Genomic DNA, 20,127 nt, shown 5'->3' on the forward strand with positions numbered 1-20,127 from the left:
GTACAAACTACTTCGCATGAAATCGGAATCCAAAATATATGACCGTATTCGATCGCGAGGCTCAATTGAAATTCGGCAGTGTCCCGGGTATATCCGAAGGAGCCAGTAATGGCACTGACATACTGGCAGTAATGGCATACTGGTGTGGTTTCATTCGTGTAATACAATTTCAATCGTAGGCGTATACGCATGGTGGTTTCGCCATTAGGGGGGGGGGGGGGGGTCGAATCTTTGTCGCAGCGCTTTCCTCCCAATTAAGTCAACGGCTGACCTTGCACACAACTCGTCCCGACTCGTAGCACATCCCCCTCCCTATTATGTCATTCCGTGAAGCTGGCTGCGTCAGCCCTCTTGGATGATTATGAAAAAGAAGCCCCCCCCCCCTTCGAGGGTGCACGCCCATGATTTTAACCACTTTCGCTACAACGAGCAGATATAAGGGCTAGTTAGACTTCGTTCATCCTAGAGGGCGCGCTAAGCGAACACAGACACAACACAGGACGATTTTCCTTGTGTACTGCGTCTGTCTTAGAGTACCTGGAGACACCGGTGTATTGCGTCATGAAGAAGTTCTGTGTTCGGAACGTTGAGTACCAAGCCGTGAAGTGTACACTGCAGGCTGCTTACACAAGATTCATGGTCGATACGTATGAGTTGAAATATACTTTATTTGCCCTATGTACATACACACGAGGAGTGGAAGCATTGGCGTGTGTAACTTAACACAGTGAGGCAACCTTGATGAGCGAATAAATTCGATGTGATGCATGGGGCATTTACAAATACAAATTAGCATGTGCCACACAAAAGAGCAAGCGTACTATATAAAAAACTGAACACCCTACAATAATCCATTCCTATCATTTTTTTAACAGACGACAGGAGCAGTTCCTGCTGAGAACCAGGGATTTCGATCGCATGCGTTTTTTTTATCGTTCTTGTTTTTTGTTATAGTGGAGAAGAGGGCGAAAGAGGGAAGAGGATAGCAACATTTGCCGCAAACACAGCCTGAAAACCGCTAGTGTCTGAAGTTAGGCGTCTTGGTAATACATTACCAATAGCGTAGCGCGTAAAGAATGTGAAACACAGGACAGCACTTGTCATTGTCCCTGCCCTTGTCCCGCGTCTCACATACTTTACGCGCTGCATTATTGGTTACACAGCAGTTACACCGCAGTTACGTTTTGCTATATTCCAAACGATCTACTGCAAAAAAAAAGCTTCCGTGGTTATGTACGATTTTTTTAATTTTTTTTTCGTTGTTATGATGAGGAGACGGGGGGGGGGGGGGGGAGAGGATAGCAACACTGCAGGCAAAAACAGCGTGGAAATTAATATACACTAGAGCGTGTTTAACAACTTCTTCCTTAGGAAAAAAAAAAGCAAACCCGGAGAATGCCCAGCTTCTACGAAAAAAAAAAACAGTTTTACATCTTGCTGTTACTTTTTGTTATATTCCACACAACCTCCTTCAAGAAAAGGTTCCGTGGTTATCTACGATTTTTTTCGGTTTTTTTTTTCTTTGTTATGGTGGGGAGAGAGAGAGGAGAGGATAGCAAAATTTGACGCAAACACAGCCTGGAAATTAGTACGACACTAGAACAAGTTTAACAGCTTTATTTTAAAAAAAAACAGGCATGGATAATGATATCGCAGCTTCTACGAAGGAAAAAAATTCTTTTACATGCCGCAGTTACTTTTTGTTACGTTTCACACAACCTCCTACAAGAAAAGGTTCCGTTGTTATCTACAATGTTTTCGGATATTTTTTCTCCGTTATGGTGGGCAGAGGGAGGGAAAAGAATAGGAAAATTTGACGCAAAGACAGCCTGGAAATAAGTACAACACTAGAACGTGTTCAACAGCTTCTTACTTTAAAAAACAAGCATGGAAAATGGCATCCTAGCGCTTACGAAAAAAAAAAAAAACACGGAAAGTCTTTTACACCCGGCAGTTACTTTTTGTTATATTTCACACAACCTCCTACAAGAAAAGGTTCCGTTGTTATCTACGATTTTTTTTTGTTATGGTGGAGAAAGGGAGAGGTGAGGATAGCGAAATTTGACGCAAACACAGCCTGGAAATTAGTAAAACACTAGAACGTGTTTAACAGCTTTTTGATTAAAAAAGCAGCCATGGATAAATATATCGCAGCTTCTACGTTCTTTTGCATGCCGCAGTTACTTTTTGTTACGTTTCACATAACCTTCTACAAGTAAAGGTTCAATTGTTATCTACGATTTTTTTCGGTGTTTTTCTTTGTTATGGTGGGGAGACGGAGAGAAGAGGATAGCGAAATTTGACGCAAACACAGCCTGGAAATTTGTAAAACGCTAGAACGTGTTTAACAGCAATTTCATTAAAAAGCAGGCATGGATATGATATCCTAGCTTCTACGAAGGAAAAAAAAAAAACAATCTTTCACATGCCGCAGTTACCTTTTGTTACGTTTCACACAACCTCCTACAAGATAAGGTTCCGTTGTTATCTACGTATTTTTTTCGTTTTTTTTCTTTGTTATGGTGGGGAGAGGGAGGGAAGAGGATAGGAAAATTTGACGCAAAGACAGCCTGGAAATTAGTACAACACTAGAACGTGTTTAACAGCTTCTTCCTTTAAAAACGAGCATAGAAAATTACATCCTAGCGCTTACGAAAAAAAAAACACGGAAAGTCTTTTACACCCGGCAGTTACTTTTTGTTATATTTCACACAACCTCCTACAAGAAAAGGTTCCGTTGTTATCTACGATTTTTTTTCAATTTTTTATCTTTTTTATGGTGCGGAGAGGGAGAGGAGAGGATAGCGAAATTTGACGCAAACACAGCCTGGAAATTAGTAAAGCACTAGAACGTGTTTTAACAGCTTTTTCATTAAAAAAAGCAGGCATGGATAATGATATTCCAGATCCTACGAAGGAAAATAAACAATCTTTTGAATGCCGCAGTTATTTTTTGTTACGTTTCACACAAGCTCCTACAAGTAAAGGTTCCGTTGTTATCTACGATTTTTTTTGTTTTTTTTCTTTGTTATGGTTGGGAGAGGGAGGGGAGAGGATAGCGAAATTCGACGCAAACACAGCCTGGAAATTATTATAACACTAGAACGTCTTTAATAGCTTTTCACTTTAAAAGAAAAGCAAACATGAAAATGACATCCAAGCGTCTACAAAAAAAAAAGTCTTTTACACCCGACAGTTGATTTTGTTATATGCCACACAACCTCCTACAAAAAAAGCTTCCGTGGTTATCTACGATTTTTTTCGTTTTTTTTTGTTTGTTATAGTGGGGAGAGGATAGCAACATTGCACGCAAACACAGCCTGGAAATAAATATAACACTAGAACGTGTTTAACAGTATTTTCATTTAAAGAAAGCAAGCATGGAAAATAGCATCCCAGCTTCTAAAAAAAAACATGCGTTTACATCCCGCGGTTACTTTTTTGTCATATTCCACACAAACTCCTACAAGAAAAACTTCCGTTTTTATCTAGAAATTTTTTGTTGTTATGGTGGGGAAAGGTGGGAGGGAGAGGGTAGCAACATTTGATGCAAACTCATCCTTAAAATCAATATAACACTAGAATGTGTTCAACAGAATAGCTTTTAGAATTAAAAAAAAGTTTAGATAGACACGACATAACACGCATCTTCAACAAAAAAAAAACAGTTTCGTTTTGCACAATTCCACACGAGCTCCTACAAAAAAAGCTTGCGTGGATAGCTAAGACTTTTTTTCGTTTTGTTGCTTTGTTATTTGGGGAAGAGAATGGGGAGGGGATAGCAACAGTTGACCATACACAGCCTGCAAACTAACGTAACACGAGAACATGTTCAACAAAATAGCTTTTTCAATTTAAAACGGGAAGTTTAAAAGACAAAAAAAAAAAACAAAAGAACAGATACATTTTGGTATATTCAACTCGAGCACTTACAAGACAAGCTTCCGTAGTTATGTACGATTTTTTTTCTTTTTTTTCTTTGTTATGGCGGAGAAAGAGAGAGAGGAGAAAGGATAGGGACATTTGACAAAAACACTGCCTAAAGATCAAGGTAACACAAGAACGTGTTTAACAAAACTTTTACAACTAAAAAAAATCGTGTTCTTTCTTTGGAGTGGGAGGAAAGTTGAGAGTAAAAGGAAGGGAAAGGAGAGGAGGCAAGACGCAAACACACTTTTGCAAGTTAAGGCTGACCACAAAACACACGATATGTGGAGCACATCCGCTAAACCCCATCGCATCACTGCAAATTTAGGCACTCTATCGCTTCCGACTCTTCAACGACGCGACGCAAGACACATGCATCTTCGATCTGATCCGTTGTAGTAAGACGCGCGCAGACCAGAGACTGCAGACTGCACGAAACGGGTCACCGAGGCATCCGCGCTCGCGTCGCGCCACACCGCGGAGGGCCTCTTCAGCCGAAGTTGGCGGACAGGCTCACCAGGTCCACGACGGTCATGGGACAAGAGTTGTACTTGATGCGGCAACCCTCGCCGCCATGGGTGCGACCCACTTCGTAGGCGGCGTTGTAGGCGGCGGCCAAGTCGTCCCCACCGTTGAGCACCGTGTCGTCCATGTACCTGGAAGACATAGCGTCAGCGAGGTCGCTTTCTTAACGGGACATCACCGGGATATAGTTCCTGGCGACCGCCCGTGACTAGATTCCGCAACCTGCCTGAAGAACCCCAGGAAATCGACATCGGGTCACCTAAGAAGCCACTACCTCACCCAAAAAGTCACCAAGTGATTCAAAGAAACCATAATTATCTTCCTTTTTTTTCTGAGATTTGCTTTAATTTGGTTTCGCTTTTTCTTGTTTCATTTTTATTTATGTCATCATGAAAATTAGCTTTTGGCTTCTGGTCTCTTATGGTACAGGCCTGGGTACTTTCGTGTACTTTTCTTTCTTTATTTTCCCCCCAATAAACGTATGTATGCATGTATGACGACATAAAAGATTTTCCACGGGAAGTATTCTCTCAATGCGTCCTACTAACGGACATTTCCGTTGCGGCGGAGCACGCTAAGTTGCCCTAAAAAGCGGCCAGCCATTATGTCAACAGGCTCGTGAGCCCATCGAATCGACGTACCGTAGCAGCACGGCCTCCTGGATCGGCGCGCCACGCTATCCGCGCGCGCACATCCAATCGGCCGTCGTCAGAGCATGGCTTCCGAGATGGCGGGTGCACGGCAAGTTTCTGCCGCGCACCCGCCATCTCTGAGGCCATGGTACCAGCATTCCAGTTTATTATAAACCCACTAGACGACACTGGCGCTATAGTATCTATGGCAGCTTTGAAGTCGGCTCATGAAGTTCACAGCGATTCTCCATTCGAGACAAAACTGAAACACGGCAATATATACATCCTCAAGCGCACTAGAGTCACCTGCAGTTAATTTTAGGAAACTATGACTAGCACAGCACAACTTTAGTGAAATGTAGAATCAAAGAACACAATGTCAAAAAGTCGTTCCTTGCATCCCCCATGCTTGCGAACGGAGCAGGGGTAATACGTTACCGAGCCCCAGAGCTAGCTAGACGCGTTCAACGGGATGTCACACCCTAATGAAAGGGCAAACACGATCCCTAAATCTGGCTTCATGCACGGCCACCTCGATTCTTGCTGCCCAGAGCGGATGTCTGGATGCTTGCGTTGACTGCGTTCAAGCGCTGCGGTTCTTTCATCATTTAGTGTCAACAGTTGTGAAAGCTCCGTTACGCCGCGACGACGCTGCGGAAGAAGAAGCGAACACTAGGGGGCGCGGTGCACCCACCGAGCTCTAGCCTATCAGCGGTGACCTAAGTGGACAGTCCGTTAGCTGAACTCATCGAGGACACATCGATTGTGGCTTCCCACTGGATTTCTTATCCGTACGTTAATGGAGCCGTTTAGCAAGTTACAGAAATACGGTACGCGAATACGGTAAAGCAGTACTGTAGCGCTCCACCTTTCCAGTGACAGTGCGTCCCCCCGGACATAAGGCACCTCGTTATCTATGCGTAGGCTGACAGAACACGAGGAGGCCTGACAGGAAAAAGCTTCTCTGGTGTTGGGGTACCTTCAATGGTCAAAGGAGGACCACCGGAAGAGGAGTGGTACGGTCACCGTACCATATTTGTGTACCACATTTCAGCAGCTTGATAAAGGGCCTTCATAAGTAAATAAACATCACGTGACCACTGTACGGAAGCCAAAACGTCCAACAGCAAGCACGAAGGGGAAAAAAATTCCCAAGAAATGCCGCTAAACAGATGACATGGTGGTGCGATGACCAGACTTACTGGGACATCTGTTTCCCGTGAATAAATAAATAATACTTCCGCACACTGGCGCGGAAGTGTAGAGTTTAATGCTTTCTGCTTTTGCACATTGATTGAGTGAACGAGATAAGATATCGCAATTAGTCGGTACATATTCCTGAGGCAAAAGTAACAGCACAAACGCACCAGACGAAGAGATTGTCCTGTTCATTTAATCAATCTTCACTTTGTGTTTCCATGCGTCGGCTCTCACTTTGACTTCTTGCACGTTTTGCATCGTCTTACCAAACCTATCTTTAACTTGCGAATGTCGACGAATACGCCCCGACTTATCACAGTGGATTTTCACTAGACTTACTACTATAGTAACGCCCGGCGGTTCTTTTTTTCTATAAATCAAGTGAAAACGAACAAGCGGCATTTAATTCTGTCTCTTTATGCACGAGAGGTTCTTTCCGTTAATGGCAGCTGGTTTGATTACTAGCGATTAATTGTACGCAAACGCTCTCTCATAATCGGAATCAGTATCGAAATTGCCACGTGGCACACGTCATGTCATACATTTAGCGCAAGTTCTGGGTAAGTGGGGCACTGCTATTGATAATATTGCCGTTTCCGACGTTGCCATACATTGAGCTTTCGCTCTCATAAATTGTTATTTGCCTTTCGTGTCCCTTCAACGAAGCCGCACATGGTTTGGCAAACGTGAGCGTAACTTTTGATGTAACGAATGACGTAACGTAGAGTGTAAAGGGCGATGTACCTGAGGACGCGGGCGATGCTGTCACCAAACTTGGTGCGGCCGAGCGTGTGATCGTTGGCTCCGATGAAGCAGACCATCTTGAAGACGCACTTTCGATTGTCCATGGTGCGTGGGTCGAACAGCTTCATCAGGTCTGTCATCGCCGAGGCAGAGGAAGTGTCGCGACGGGCTCTGGGCTTCGCCGAACCGCTGATATGGCTGCTGGCGGCACTGTAGTGCAAAATAAAATGACAGAAAGAGCCGGTTACAGTACAAACGAATTTGTGGGGTCGGCGCCAACGAGGCGTTTGCTTGATTCACGGAAAACGTCATCGCAGTCGGAATCACAAGAAAGCCACGCAAATTAGCTCACAGTGTTGCTTCTCTGCTTCTCACATTTTGTGCTGTCTTAGGGCAGAAACATTTTATTTTTGCCGATGGGTTTCCAAGCGTTCCCGAATTTTCCATGCGAATACATCGGTGTCGTAGTAGTGCAATTTGTTGGATGCATTCTGAATCAAAAGTTGAAGTCTATCGAGACTAAGTTCGCCACCTTTAATTAGAGGGTTATGCAGATGAATGAAGTTCCCGAACAAAAAAATCTGTATCTTTTGATAGAGATTTTTCGTTTGTGTTTGAGCTGCGAATCGCCTCGTCAAAGTCGCGGCTAGGATGCCTAGCGGACATTTTTTTCCCCTTTTGAAAAGCTTTTTCACTTGTAGGTATGTCAACAAAAAAAATCAACTGATGCAAGACTTATTCTGCTGGAATGATATGGCTACGCACTTATACCAACCCATACTAATACGTGAAATGTAGACCAACAATTCAGCCGCGAAATACTAGGTGCGCAGTATTAGCAAGGCTGCGAAGTGTTCTTTACCTGTTCTTTGTATCCTGGCCGTCCGATGAGGTCGGGTGGAACAGGGAAGCAGGGAAGCTCCCCACGTTCACCTCAGGCCTGCCCCTCTCATCTTTGCCGGGCCGGAACTTTCCGGTGGCCGGCACAAAAACAGGCCTTACGGGAGGTGGCCCTGCGGTCTTCTTCGGGGTGGGCCGATCGCTCCCAAACGGTGAGATCTGTTCGTCTTGGACGCCAGAAAAGTAGATGTCACCTTCGGTTCCCCTCGGGATTGGCAAATCCTGCTCGACCACCGGCTTCTCTGCAGTGACTACGATGCTCTTAGTCAACGTTCCGGCTTGGCCAGTGCTGCTGGGCGTGTACGAGGGCCCAGGTCTGCTAGTCCTGCTTGGTGTCTCGTAGCCTTGGGTGGCGGGAACCTTTGTCACGACTTCGCCCTGATACGAAGGCTTGGCCTTAGTTGGTCCTTGAGTCTGGACTAGGGGTTGTTCTTTTGGGCGTGATGACTCCGGCGCAGGTGTGTATGCCGGGACGGAGGGCCGCTTTGGTGGACGTGGCGTCGTGAAGGCCGTCGTGGAAGTCGTCTTGGGTTTATCTTTCTGAACGGGTCCGTAAGACTGCAGTACGACTGGCCGCTCTGGTGTCACGTTCGTCGCATAGGGTGTTTTAGGTGTAACTTTTCGGACAGACCCGTAGGCATCTAGGGTGGACTTTGCCGGCTCCTCCGTAGTAACGACCGGCACGGGCGCTGTTTGGGGCTTCTCAGCAACGGCGACGGGAACCTGACTCTTGGTAGACTGCTGCTTCTTTAGGCGGTTCGTGTTGCCGTACGTTAGCTCAGTCGCCTGGTTTATGTAATTCGTGAACTTTGGCACATTGATTCCCTGAGGTGTCGGTGGTCGCCACGGGGCACTGAATAATCCGGCGGGCCGCTGTGGTCCTCCGAACCCGGCGGGAAATCCATAGGTTTTGTAGGGGGACGGTCCGTAGTTTGCAAGAGAGTAGAAATTTGGCGGGTAGCTCTGAAAGGAGTATTGACTCTGGAAACTAGTCGGCAGCTTGGACGCGCTCTTGGGCGCAGTAAACGGCAGGGTTAGGGGCTTGTCTTGCGCTGTGTCAATGGGAACGTTGGCCGGGACGTTGTCAGGGGACTTGTCTCCTCCTTCTGTGCCGTTGCTGGACTGATTGAAGTCGAAGCCGCTGAAATTGGCCGGAGGCGCGGGTGTGGGCTGCCGACCGCCCTCTCCCGGTATGCCCAAAATGTTGTTCACGAGGCTGGGCACGAACTGTGGGTCGGCCCTGACGATGTTGCGCACGAGGTTCGGGTCCTCGCGCACGAAGTTCAGGAGGGCCTCGATGTCTCCACCACCGATTTTGCTACCAGTCAACCCCGCCGTGCTGTGCGCCGTCCCAATGGGAGTCTGCAGCGGCTTCGCACCGACGATGCCTCGCAGGAACTTCACTACGAGGTCGGGGTTGTTGCTGACGATATTCGACACGGCTGGCGATTGGGCTATGTGCAGCAATTGGTCAAAGGTGCCGCCGGTCGCCGGCTGTGCTCCTTGCAGTATCTTGTCTGGCGACAGGAATTGTGATGGCCTACGGCGGACCTCTGGTTGCGGGGGCGCAGGAGGGAACACGAACTGGAACGACGGTGGTGGTGGCGGCGAGGCAAACTTGGAAGGTTCAGGGAAGACTAATGGCGGCCGGATGGGTACCTGTGGATTATGCAAGATAGTCTCATTACTGACATGGATGGCGTGTGTACATTGCTTCCTGCCATCTGGACTTTTGTCCGCTGGCAGTTCATGTCATGGCCAACTCCGTTGTTTGCAAAGTATTCGATCACAATAAAGTATAACTAGGCGAAAGCGAAATTCACCCATCGAATGCAAGCCAAAACCCCAAGAGCAACTACGCCACAGTAATTTGGTGAGCCCTATTACACTCATCCACTGAAAATGAAGACGCCATCGGCGGGTAAGAACGTGTGTGCTACTAAAATTGGGCATATAATCGCAGGTTCACTTAATGTGAAGAAAGAAACGCACGGGCTGCACAGGTGGCGAAACACTAGTTAAGCATTTCAGGATATGCACAGAAGAATAAATGAGAGAAACTTTACCGAACTGTTAGATTAAACCCGGCAATTTAACGCCAGGGCTACACGTTCCAGCTTCTCTACTTAAACATTCGCACGTAAGGGGAAGGGGACGCAATGTTTTTTTTTTGTTTTTTTTTTCATCCTTGCCACTTGACGCACACACCGAAGTTGAAGGAAGAAGAACTTATCCAGACACGTATTCACATTATGCCCTTTAGCAGAACAGACTCTTGGGCTTCTTGGCTATCCATGAACACTGGAAGTGGTGAGATACTATACTTACATAAAAACGGTGCAACTATGATCGCACCTTTAGGTTAGAAGTTCAAGGGAAGATAGAAGCTTGAAGAAGAGACGAATTCGCGAACGCACGTGTTGCCAAAGCTGGCGTTTCGACAAGCGCATTTGTCGTCTTTCAATGCTGCAAATGATTTGCAGTCTTGAAGAAGCAGATTTGAAGAAGACCAGTTCGTTTGTGAAATCGTCAGCTCCCGCAGTACACAGTGTTCACAAATTGGTCACGTATTTGCATTTTTTACACGTTCACAAACATGTACACACGCCCGTACAGGGGCCGTCGAGAATTGTCAGGCCACGCTGCCATATAGGAATACGTGAGATGGTGGCCTGGAAACTTTTGACGGCATCCTGTACATACAGACGTGGGCGTATACATAACGATACCAGAATTGAAAAGAACGAAATCATGACCCTGCCTATATGCTAAACAATAGAAATCGAGTGCAGCCGCCTCGAGTAAGCAAGCAGTACCGGGAATAAGGAACACGCAAATGCTGGTTTTGGCCCTTCAAAAGTGTATCAATAGGTGATGCACGGTAATGTCTACTTATAGGTTACCTTTAGCTTTAATTTGGAGCAGGTGATGAGGAATTTCAAAAGGGTTATAACAGCGTTTTCCTAAAGCTTCTTGGAAACAGCAACGTTAACTTTATTTTAGCACATAATCTCTGGAACGATAATGAGTCGGTGAATCATATGCATCAACGGTACAAAACATATAGGTAAAACATAAGGTAAACATAAGCAGCAATGTTGTTTTACAGTCAGCCCGATGAACTGTGTCACCTTATCTAGCAGTGCTGTGGAACTTGTGAATAATGCAAAATACGGGTAGTTACATAACGACACCCTAATATCCACTATTAGTGTAACAGAATAGGTAATGAGGCAAGAAAATAGCTTTCATAAGATTCGAGGCTAGAACGACCCTAACAAGGCAGAGAGAGAAAAAAAGCAAAAAAGAAAGGCAGAGAGGAAAAAAGAAAGGCAGAGAGGTCGGCCAAGTTTGGCTCGGTGGGCAACTCTACACATGAGGTGGCGAAACGAATGAATAATAGATTCGATAGAGAGAAGAAAGAACAAGCGTTAAAAAATAAAGCGAAAATGTTTCACAAGCTGGGTCAGTTCATGATTCTAAGTGATTTATTTAAACTTAACGGAACTGTATTAACAAACAAAGAGACATTTCACCGCCTCTGCAGATGGCATTTTCAGAATACACTGGCCTCCAATGAGTGGAGGTCACCTAGTCCCCTGCTAGCTACATACGTCCTCTTGAACGTCCGTTAGGAGGCCCTGGTTGTCATTGCAAGCCACGGCCACCAATTTGTCAGAAGTCTCGGGAAAACGGACATGGCAACGAGAATTTTTTTTTTCCTGCGGCCTGTCTACCTGGTTTAAGTTCAAGAAAAGCAGTGACCATAATAAAGCAAAGACTGCTAATAAATTTCACGTGGTCACATGGGAATCAATGTACTACATCCCAGCAAAACCAACCTGAATGAAGTAGTTCACGACGAAACGCGATGTTTGACATTTCACGATGGCCCTGATAGGCTAGACAATCCCAGTTGGGAAGATAACTCGGACCTATTACTCTCTTTTTGCAGCATAGTGAAACACTCTGAGCTTGGGCACAGGAAACACCTGCACCAAAACCTCAGGAGAACTCCCTTCCAAACTGACAGTGCTCCAAACCGGATCTTTCCCATTGAAAGAAAAGTTTACACCCACACAATGTCGTCCTTATTCACTGCCGGGGACCCCTTTCCTCTCTTGCAAACGTTTTCTACGCAAAAAAAAAGCAAGATAGCTGTGGGGTGATTCTCTACGCGAGGGCCCTAAGAAAATCCTCGGAATCATAATACAAAAAGCTCTACACATCGTTGGAATCATTCTGGAGAACTCGGGCTAGGGGTTCCATGCTCCTCGTTCATTTGTAATATTAATGAAGATGTTTTGCTGCCTCTGTCCTCAAGTGGTCATAAATTACGCTGTACAAAACGAGACAACGCCACCTCGCTCCCGATAACTATTAGGGGTTTTTATCAGTGACGATAAGACCGTACTGTCGTGGTTGGCTAGCTATTCTTTTTTAGTCTGCGAGGCCTCTGTTAACCACTTTGGTCAGCTCACTACCATCTAAAGCAATCTATTTGCGAAGCATGATGATCTTAAAGAACCTGCGTGCCAACGACAACGGTATGGTGTTTCCGTACTTTACGGACCGTAAAAGGCAGCTCAGCAGCAACGCCATGATTTTTAAGGAGGGGGAGGGGGGGGGGCAAAGGTGAGTAACTTATGCATTCTGTTTTGGCTATGTTTGCTCTTATTGTGGCATAGGGGGTGCCCCATGCAGGTGAAAAACTTAAAGCGTGCCGTCGTTGGTACGGCTAAAACACCCTATTTTCTAACAGCGCCGGCGAAACTGACCACGTAACCTGCAAGACATAGCAGGACAACCGGAATAATAATGCCTGGAGTTTTACATCCCAAAACGCTGAAACAATTACGAGGGGCGCCTTAGTGGTGGCCTACAGAAATTGACAACACTCGGTGTAGATTAAAGTGCACTGACGTGGCGCAATAATACGAGCCTCCAGCCATTTGGTCTCCATCAGATTGCGACCACCGTGATAAGAATCGAACTTTTGACTTTCGGGTCGGCAGCTAAGGACCGTGACCGCTAGATCAAAAATGAGGGAAAAGGAAAACATGAAATACCCTGTGGTAACGAAAGTATGCTGCTTTCGAGGAAGTTTACTGATATGGGGGGGGGGGGGGGTTAACGTCCCAAAACCACCATATGATTATGAGAGACACCTTGGTAGAGGGCTCCGGAAATTTCGACCACCTGGGGCTCTTCAACGCGCACCCAAATCTGAGCACACGGGCCTACAACAGTTCCGCCTCCATCGCAAATGCAGCCGCCGCAGCCGGGATTCGATCCCGCGACCTGCGGGTCAGCAGCCGAGTACCTTAGCCACTAGACCACCGCGGTGGGGCCGTATGAGGTTCGAGGAAGTGCGAAATACATTTACATGAATGCGACAGTAGCGAATCGTATTTCCAAGAGCGCTCTAAGAAAGGAGGTGCACACCATACATATAGCACGCGTAGAACACCACGAGCATCACAGGCAAAGTTGAGGCTAAGTTTGAAGTCGGGGCGTGTTGGTAAAGTTCAGACGCACTTGAATGGCGCAGCCATAGAAATATTCGCACACAAGAGTGTTGTGTGTAAATATTTCCTGCAGTCCAATCACTGCGCTGTCCGTCACAGAAGTTCATGCGCACCAGAGGCCACCTGTGGCAGAGCGGTGTGGCCTGGAGATGGACCGACAGGTACCAACTGCCCAAAAGGGCGTATTGTCCTGCAGTTTCATCAGCATGACTTTTTTTACGCAGGAAGTTTGTTATCGCTATTACAAAGGTGGACTCAATGGAACACGGGTTTAATAGAAGACAGTGAAAAGAACGGCCACCAGGTCCGTGGATCCGCGGGAGTATGCAACCAAGGGCGGTGCAGCGACGAGAAGGTGAGAGCGGGATGGGGTGACACTCACCAAACCGCCTGCACTATGGGATTCGCTCGCTCGATTTCGCGCGGACCGGTTGTGCCCTCGCGATCTGCGACGACAGCGCAGCCACGAGGGCTGGCCCTACGCCATCTCCTGACGCCGATATCCGACGACAGCGTAGCTCTGGCCGACTGGGCTCGCCCTACGCCATCCCCTAACACCGACAACAGCTCTCGCCAGTGGTGCCCCGTCCTCGAGGACTCCTGCGACCGTCTCCATCCTTCCCATCTTCTCTTTACTTCCGTCGTTCGCTGTCTCTGTGCCTCACTCTCTCCTTCCTCTCTCTCTATTTCTCTACCTTTTAATCCTATCCTTTTAATCCCTCCTTTACCCCTACCTCTCGTGAGCTACTGTTGAGGTGTCTTCCCCCTGAGAGACAGTTAAGGGGATCACTTTTGTCTTCCTTTAAAATCACCCCCCCCCCCCCCCCCCCCGCCTACACTATGTGGTTTCATCCTTCGGGGAAGCATTCTGATCCCTGAAGACCCTCTTGTCGCCGTAGCTGTATCTACAGTTCCTTCACCCACCCCCCTTCCTAACAGTCTAATCAAAGGGAAATAACTATCGCTTTCGTGCTGAAGTGCTAAATACGCAAGAAATACCGCCTTGAAATGTTGCTTCACGGCAACGCTAGTCATTGTGCAACGAAGCCACATTCAAGGACACGATTAGAGCTGCCGTGAAGTCGTTTTTTTTTTTTTTTTTTTTGCGGGAAATCGGAAGAGCAGTATTTCCAATGACTTATGAACACCAAGAGTACTAAACATAGAAAACTAAAATATATAACAGAAAAAGTGGGGGGAATGGATCATTCATTGAGCGTCGTACGATTCACGAAGTACGTTTCGCAACTTTAGAGGTTCTACCAATTGAAGTAAGAGATGGAACTGACGGAGATGGATTGAGGTGGCGATGAATGAAGTATAACACCGTGTCTCAAAGCCCTAACTGTTCTTCAACGTCTTTAGCTTGTCCAGCGGTGTACGCGGAGAGGTTCACGGATTACAGTGTTATCGGGCGACGGAATGCACGTTTTGCGATACTAATTGCGACCATCCCGATGGATCATTTTGATGATGATAATGATGATGATGATTTGCCCTTTGTAACGGGTGAACGCATATACAACAAGGGTGTTGGTTTTTCAATACAGGATTTTTCGGGGCATAGCGCCACGTACGAAAATTGTAAGAAATTGACCAGGAAGAGGTGCACTTGCAACTGAGCTTCACTTTGCGTTGATTGCACATATAATGTGAAAAACACGTTTTATCAATGACACTAACAGAATAAAACCAGATAAAACCAGTGCTCATGAGACTACTGTGCACCTGATCTGGAGAAGACACGAGTGCCAAAAAGATAGAGAAGAGAGCAAGAGCACTTGGGGCGCCTGTCATCAACACGTTGTGGAGCAAGTGACTCAGTAAGCCAGGTCTCTTGACCTGTTTTGTGAAATAGATTATCTCGACGATTAGAGCGGTAGGCAGTTTAATCTGGTTGTATCTTGTTTTATTATGTGGCAGTGTCGTCAGTAACGCATGAGGGTTTTTTTTATATGTGCAATCAGCGAAAAATAAAGTTTAGTTGCGAATGCGCCCCTTTCCTGTGAACTTCTTTCCTACAATTCTCGTAGGCGGCGTTACACGCGAAAAATTCTGTAATGAACAGATATTGCGTGTTCTAGCTTAGGTATAGAGAAAAAAAAAGAAATAAGAGAACGAAAGCACAAAGCAGAGTTCACTTCTGGTATATCATTTCCACCACTGTTTGAGCTTTGCATGTGGTGGCAACTGCTTTTGCAGCCCCGATCGTAAGGGCCAGTCCCTGAGATAGAGTCACTGTATATGCGACCGTACGGTAGCATATACACTAACTTTACCCTGAGATATAGTACAGCGCCCCTGGCGGCCGGAGCCAAAAGTGTGCTTGGTGGCTTTGCGGTAAACGCGCAGCATGGGAGCTGGTGCGTTCCTTCGCATGCAAGGCCTCCGAGATGGAACAGCCGGAATGTTTCGGAGGCCACGTATCACCAAAATGTTTCGGGTCGCCGCTGTCGGAGTGGTTCCGGTGTGCATGCTCATAAGGCGCATCATAGACACTGGCCTTTAGAGGGCCAGTAAACAACCCCGAGTTCCCAAAATTGTTATACAAAGAAATATGTGCACTTTTGTTTTGTGAACATGCTGCCACAAGAAGTTTGCGAATATGGGCTATATTAAGGGAGTTACAGGGGTTATAACACTGGTTTCAAATTTTTGCGCGAGCACGCCACCATTCTCCTTCACAAGAACCCTTCCGAGGGTCCCGCTGCAGTCTTCCGACTATGGGACCCTCGTCTTCATATTTTTATGTATCCAACATTTTATAGCATAAAAAGGCCAATCGACGAGTTAACTGCAACGTGAAGCAACCGATGGGCGACTTTGCGTCACTGCCCGTGAAAGGAGAATTGGTCAGGTGTACGAAAGGAGCACAGGAATTGTTTTTCAGAATGAAAACTCTGCGCGGCGTCGTAATAGAGTTATAGTATACCGGGCTTACCGGGCGTACCGTGATAGCGGAATCAAAGGGCGCATGCGCAGATACGTACGGCACCCATACCGCTTCCCGCACGCGTGGTATTTTTTTCAGATTTCACGTTACCGTGGTAGCGTAGGTGTACGTAGTGTACGTAAACATGGCGGCGCTCTCGGACGCCCGCTTCGAAGTGATTTTGGTGTAATTGTTGAAAGATTCACCCATTTCTTAGTAAACGACTGTTCAAAGTGGCCTCGCTTTTCTTGAGTTAGCTTCGATGACCGAGTATTACGGATAAGTTGGCGTAGGTTTTGAGATAGCTTCCCATTTCGAACGTGTCTAGACCTAACTACAATATCGATGTAAACAAATCGGCAACATAGATGTTTTCGCATTTGATGCGTGCTTCATATTTATTTACTTTTATTAGTACTGAAATAAACTTCTAATAATGCTTCGCATGGTGGCATAGGCAAACCTTCTCGTTTTCTTTCCCTTTTCACTGTTCTTCAACCTATTAACCCCCTGATAGGTGGCGCCACCGTTCCAGCTGGGGCACGTAAACCTCGTAAACGCTATCTCGCTAAACTATAAGACGCTGTCCGTAACGAACGTTTGCTGCACGGCAACGCCATTCCCTTAACCTATGCTATCACGCTAACGCTAAACTATAACTGTCTACTATTCGGAAAACGTGATGGCCGCGGTATGCTTAACGAATTACCGAGCTTCTCTGGGGCGTATGAAAAAAGTCAGAGCCCGGACAGGCCCTTTGAAGGGATAGTACTGAACAAAAATTGGGAAAACTAATAAAACTTCAAAATTCGACTTCGTAGATGCCACTGTTCCGATAAACGGAGCTTATTTCCCATATTTTTGGACAGATGATTTTATTTTGGATGTATTGCGGTGCCTGCTGGCGAGCGCGAGCGGTGACGTCACACCCACCGAATAGAACGCAAGTTGCACGTGTTCTTGTTCTCTTCCTTTTCGGCCCCTCTCTTTTCAACCCACTTTTTCCCTTCTACAAAGCACTGGTGCCTTGTTTGCCCCAGTCAGAAGCATTGATCGCTGCTGTTGCTGTTAATACTGGTTCTGGGAACCGAAGTGGAAGTTGAGCGAGTCGAGAGATGCGGGCGACGGCTGGCATTGTTGACTTGCCTATTTTTTGGTGTGTGTGTGATGTAACCCATGGTGACCTTCTCTAGTTTATGGCGCGGAGGCTTTACGTGGAAGTTTGTGAAAAACGCATCAAATTCAGCAACAAGGGAAATCTGGGCTAGTTGGTAATAGTTCATTTTTCGATAACTGTTTCATCATTTTTCGATAGCCTATTCATTACTTTCCCGTAGTTTCTGCCTGAAATTAACGTTGTCTCTATCGATTTCAGCGCAGAGTCTTTCAATTTGACTGACAATCTTGCCAAAAAAAACTTTTGTTTTAAAAGTCTTAAAACTCAACTCAGTCGGCAAATGATTTAGACTCCAACCAAAAGCTTTCAAGAAACCCGACGTTTTTAAATCGACTTGGTTCCTCTAAATTATCTCCCAGCTTCATACGCAACCAGACAGACTTCTGTCGAATGTTGACATTCAAGTCAACTCAGTGGGCAGTAAGACACATCCAAGGATTTACACCAGTAGAGAAGTGGAATGCGCTAGGTTTGTGCAATAGCAATGCTCTCCTTGTCTGATTCAACTAAATTCCCTCCACCCCCACCTCCAGATGACACCCTTCTAACTGATCTTAATGCCCAATTCTAACGATTATGGCCCAAAAGCGACATTATAGCACAATAAAGTTCACAAAAGAAAAACTTATTAGTCTAAACTGAATCAATGTTTAACATTAGTCTCCTTTTAAAGGTAAGCCGGAAATGGTCTAGGCCCGTGTGCTCAGATTTGGGTGCACGTTAAAGAACTCCAGGCGGTCGAAATTTCCGGAGCCCCCCACTGCGGCGTCTCTCATAATCATAGGGTGGTTTAAACCCCACATATCAATCAATCAATCAATCAATCAATATCCACCTTTAAAGGTGGTTATAAATGCGACTACTCGGTATTCACGAAAAAGAGCCACCCTCACACCCAGCAACTTTCATAGTTTAGCTACGACGCAAAAAAGAATCTTGACACCGGACGAATAGAAACATTCCGTCACGTCAGCTAGCTATAATTCCGTACAAACAAAGATAATCTGACGACTACTTCGCGGATGTCAGTGTTTCGGCTACTAACAAAAACATTGTGGCTCGCTCACCTCGAACGGAGAAAACACAGTCTCAGCGAACGCCGTGGGCGGAATGCCACCGGGGAAGCCGTACGACTGCGGTCCCAGGAGCGGCGGATGCTCGAGTGTCCTGGGCCACGGCGGCGGACCAACCAGAGGTCGAATCGCCCGGTGGATGTTCTTGGCGGGAACGTGGACGAACTCCTTGCGGACGGTGATGCCTCTCTTCCCGTCGCCTCGGCTCCCGAGCACGCCAGCGAGGAAGCTGAGGACGCGGGTGAAGATGGCCACCTTGATGCCAGCCAAGCCGATGCCCAGCGCCAGCGGACCCAACGGGAGGGGTAGGCCAATCAGGGCAGCAGGAAGCAGGTACGCACCCAGGGAGCCGCCGCCGAAGAAGGTGCCGTCAGAGGGCGAAGGCAGCGTCGCCAGAGTCGTGAGCAGCAACAGGGCGAGCAGCAATCGGGAAGTAAGCATGATTGATAGCAATATCGACCGCTTAAAAGCTGCAAGGAGGAAAACGGGATTTCGTCCCGTTTTAAATGCGAAGCATTTCTTAGCGAACTTCGGTGACTTTGATCTATCTATCTATCTATCTATCTATCTATCTATCTATCTATCTATCTATCTATCTATCTATCTATCTATCTATCTATCTATCTATCTATCTATCTATCTATCTATATCTATCTATCTGTCTGTCTATCTTTCCTATCTATCTATCCTATCTATCTATCTATCTATCCTATCTATATATCTGTCCTATCTATCTATCTATTTATCCTATCTATCTATCCATCTGTGCTATCTATCTATCTATCTATCCATCTATCTATCTATCTATCTATCTATCCATCTATCTATCTATCCTATCTATCTATTTATACTATCTATCTATCCATCTGTCCTATCTATCTATCTGTCCTATCTATCTATTTATACTATCTATCTATCCATCTGTCCTATCTATCTATCTATCTAACCAACTAACTAACCAACTAACTAACTAACCAGTCAGTCAGTCAGTCACCGACAGCGTTCGGTTATATGGTTTGTTCTCCCGGTGCGCCTTTGATGGAGGCGCTGGGGGCAGGCATCACAGGCGTAACCGGGTGGTCTGAGGTAGGGGGTGTAGTTTGAATGTCCGTTGCCCCCAAACTTCTTCAATTTTGCATGTGATTATATGTGTATACACGCACATACAAACGCACTCACAACCGTGCATGAAGTGTTGAATCACCCGTATACGCTAAGGCCCCTATACTTCGAACATATAAGGGCTTTAGTAAGCGCCACTGTCTTGTACCTGATGTCCTTATATATAGTGTCAGGTTTGTTGGGGTTTGGCGCCTCAGTTTAAAGCTAGTTAATATCAAGGGTAAGATGGTATGATGATTATGATCCGTTGGTCGGTGACACGAATAATGTTGCATTCCCGTCGCGTACGTCATGAAAGACTTTCCACCAGACAGTGCCACATGCCTGCGGGTGGGATGCGAACCACTGGTACGCGGGTGTGCGCCAC

The 20,127-nt window shown here is 46.3% G+C and overlaps 1 protein-coding gene across 1 annotated transcript in view; it reads right to left on the reverse strand.

Annotated features, from left to right (window-relative positions):
* Nucleotides 1–648: 648 nt before the first annotated feature.
* Nucleotides 649–20,127, reverse strand: part of LOC142765701 (uncharacterized) — a 28,119-nt gene continuing 8,640 nt past the window's right edge. Inside the window, exons 2-5 of the mRNA XM_075867149.1 lie at nt 18,633–19,108; nt 7,891–9,587; nt 7,029–7,238; nt 649–4,583 (exon numbers count right to left, since the gene is read on the reverse strand). Coding sequence (XP_075723264.1) covers nt 4,418–4,583; nt 7,029–7,238; nt 7,891–9,587; nt 18,633–19,079 — 2,520 coding nt within the window. The 5' untranslated portion in view covers nt 19,080–19,108 and the 3' untranslated portion in view covers nt 649–4,417. The remainder of the gene's footprint in view (nt 4,584–7,028; nt 7,239–7,890; nt 9,588–18,632; nt 19,109–20,127) is intronic.

This window comes from Rhipicephalus microplus, chromosome 6 (assembly GCF_043290135.1).
Source record: "Rhipicephalus microplus isolate Deutch F79 chromosome 6, USDA_Rmic, whole genome shotgun sequence".
In the NCBI taxonomy this organism is placed as follows: domain Eukaryota; kingdom Metazoa; phylum Arthropoda; class Arachnida; order Ixodida; family Ixodidae; genus Rhipicephalus; species Rhipicephalus microplus.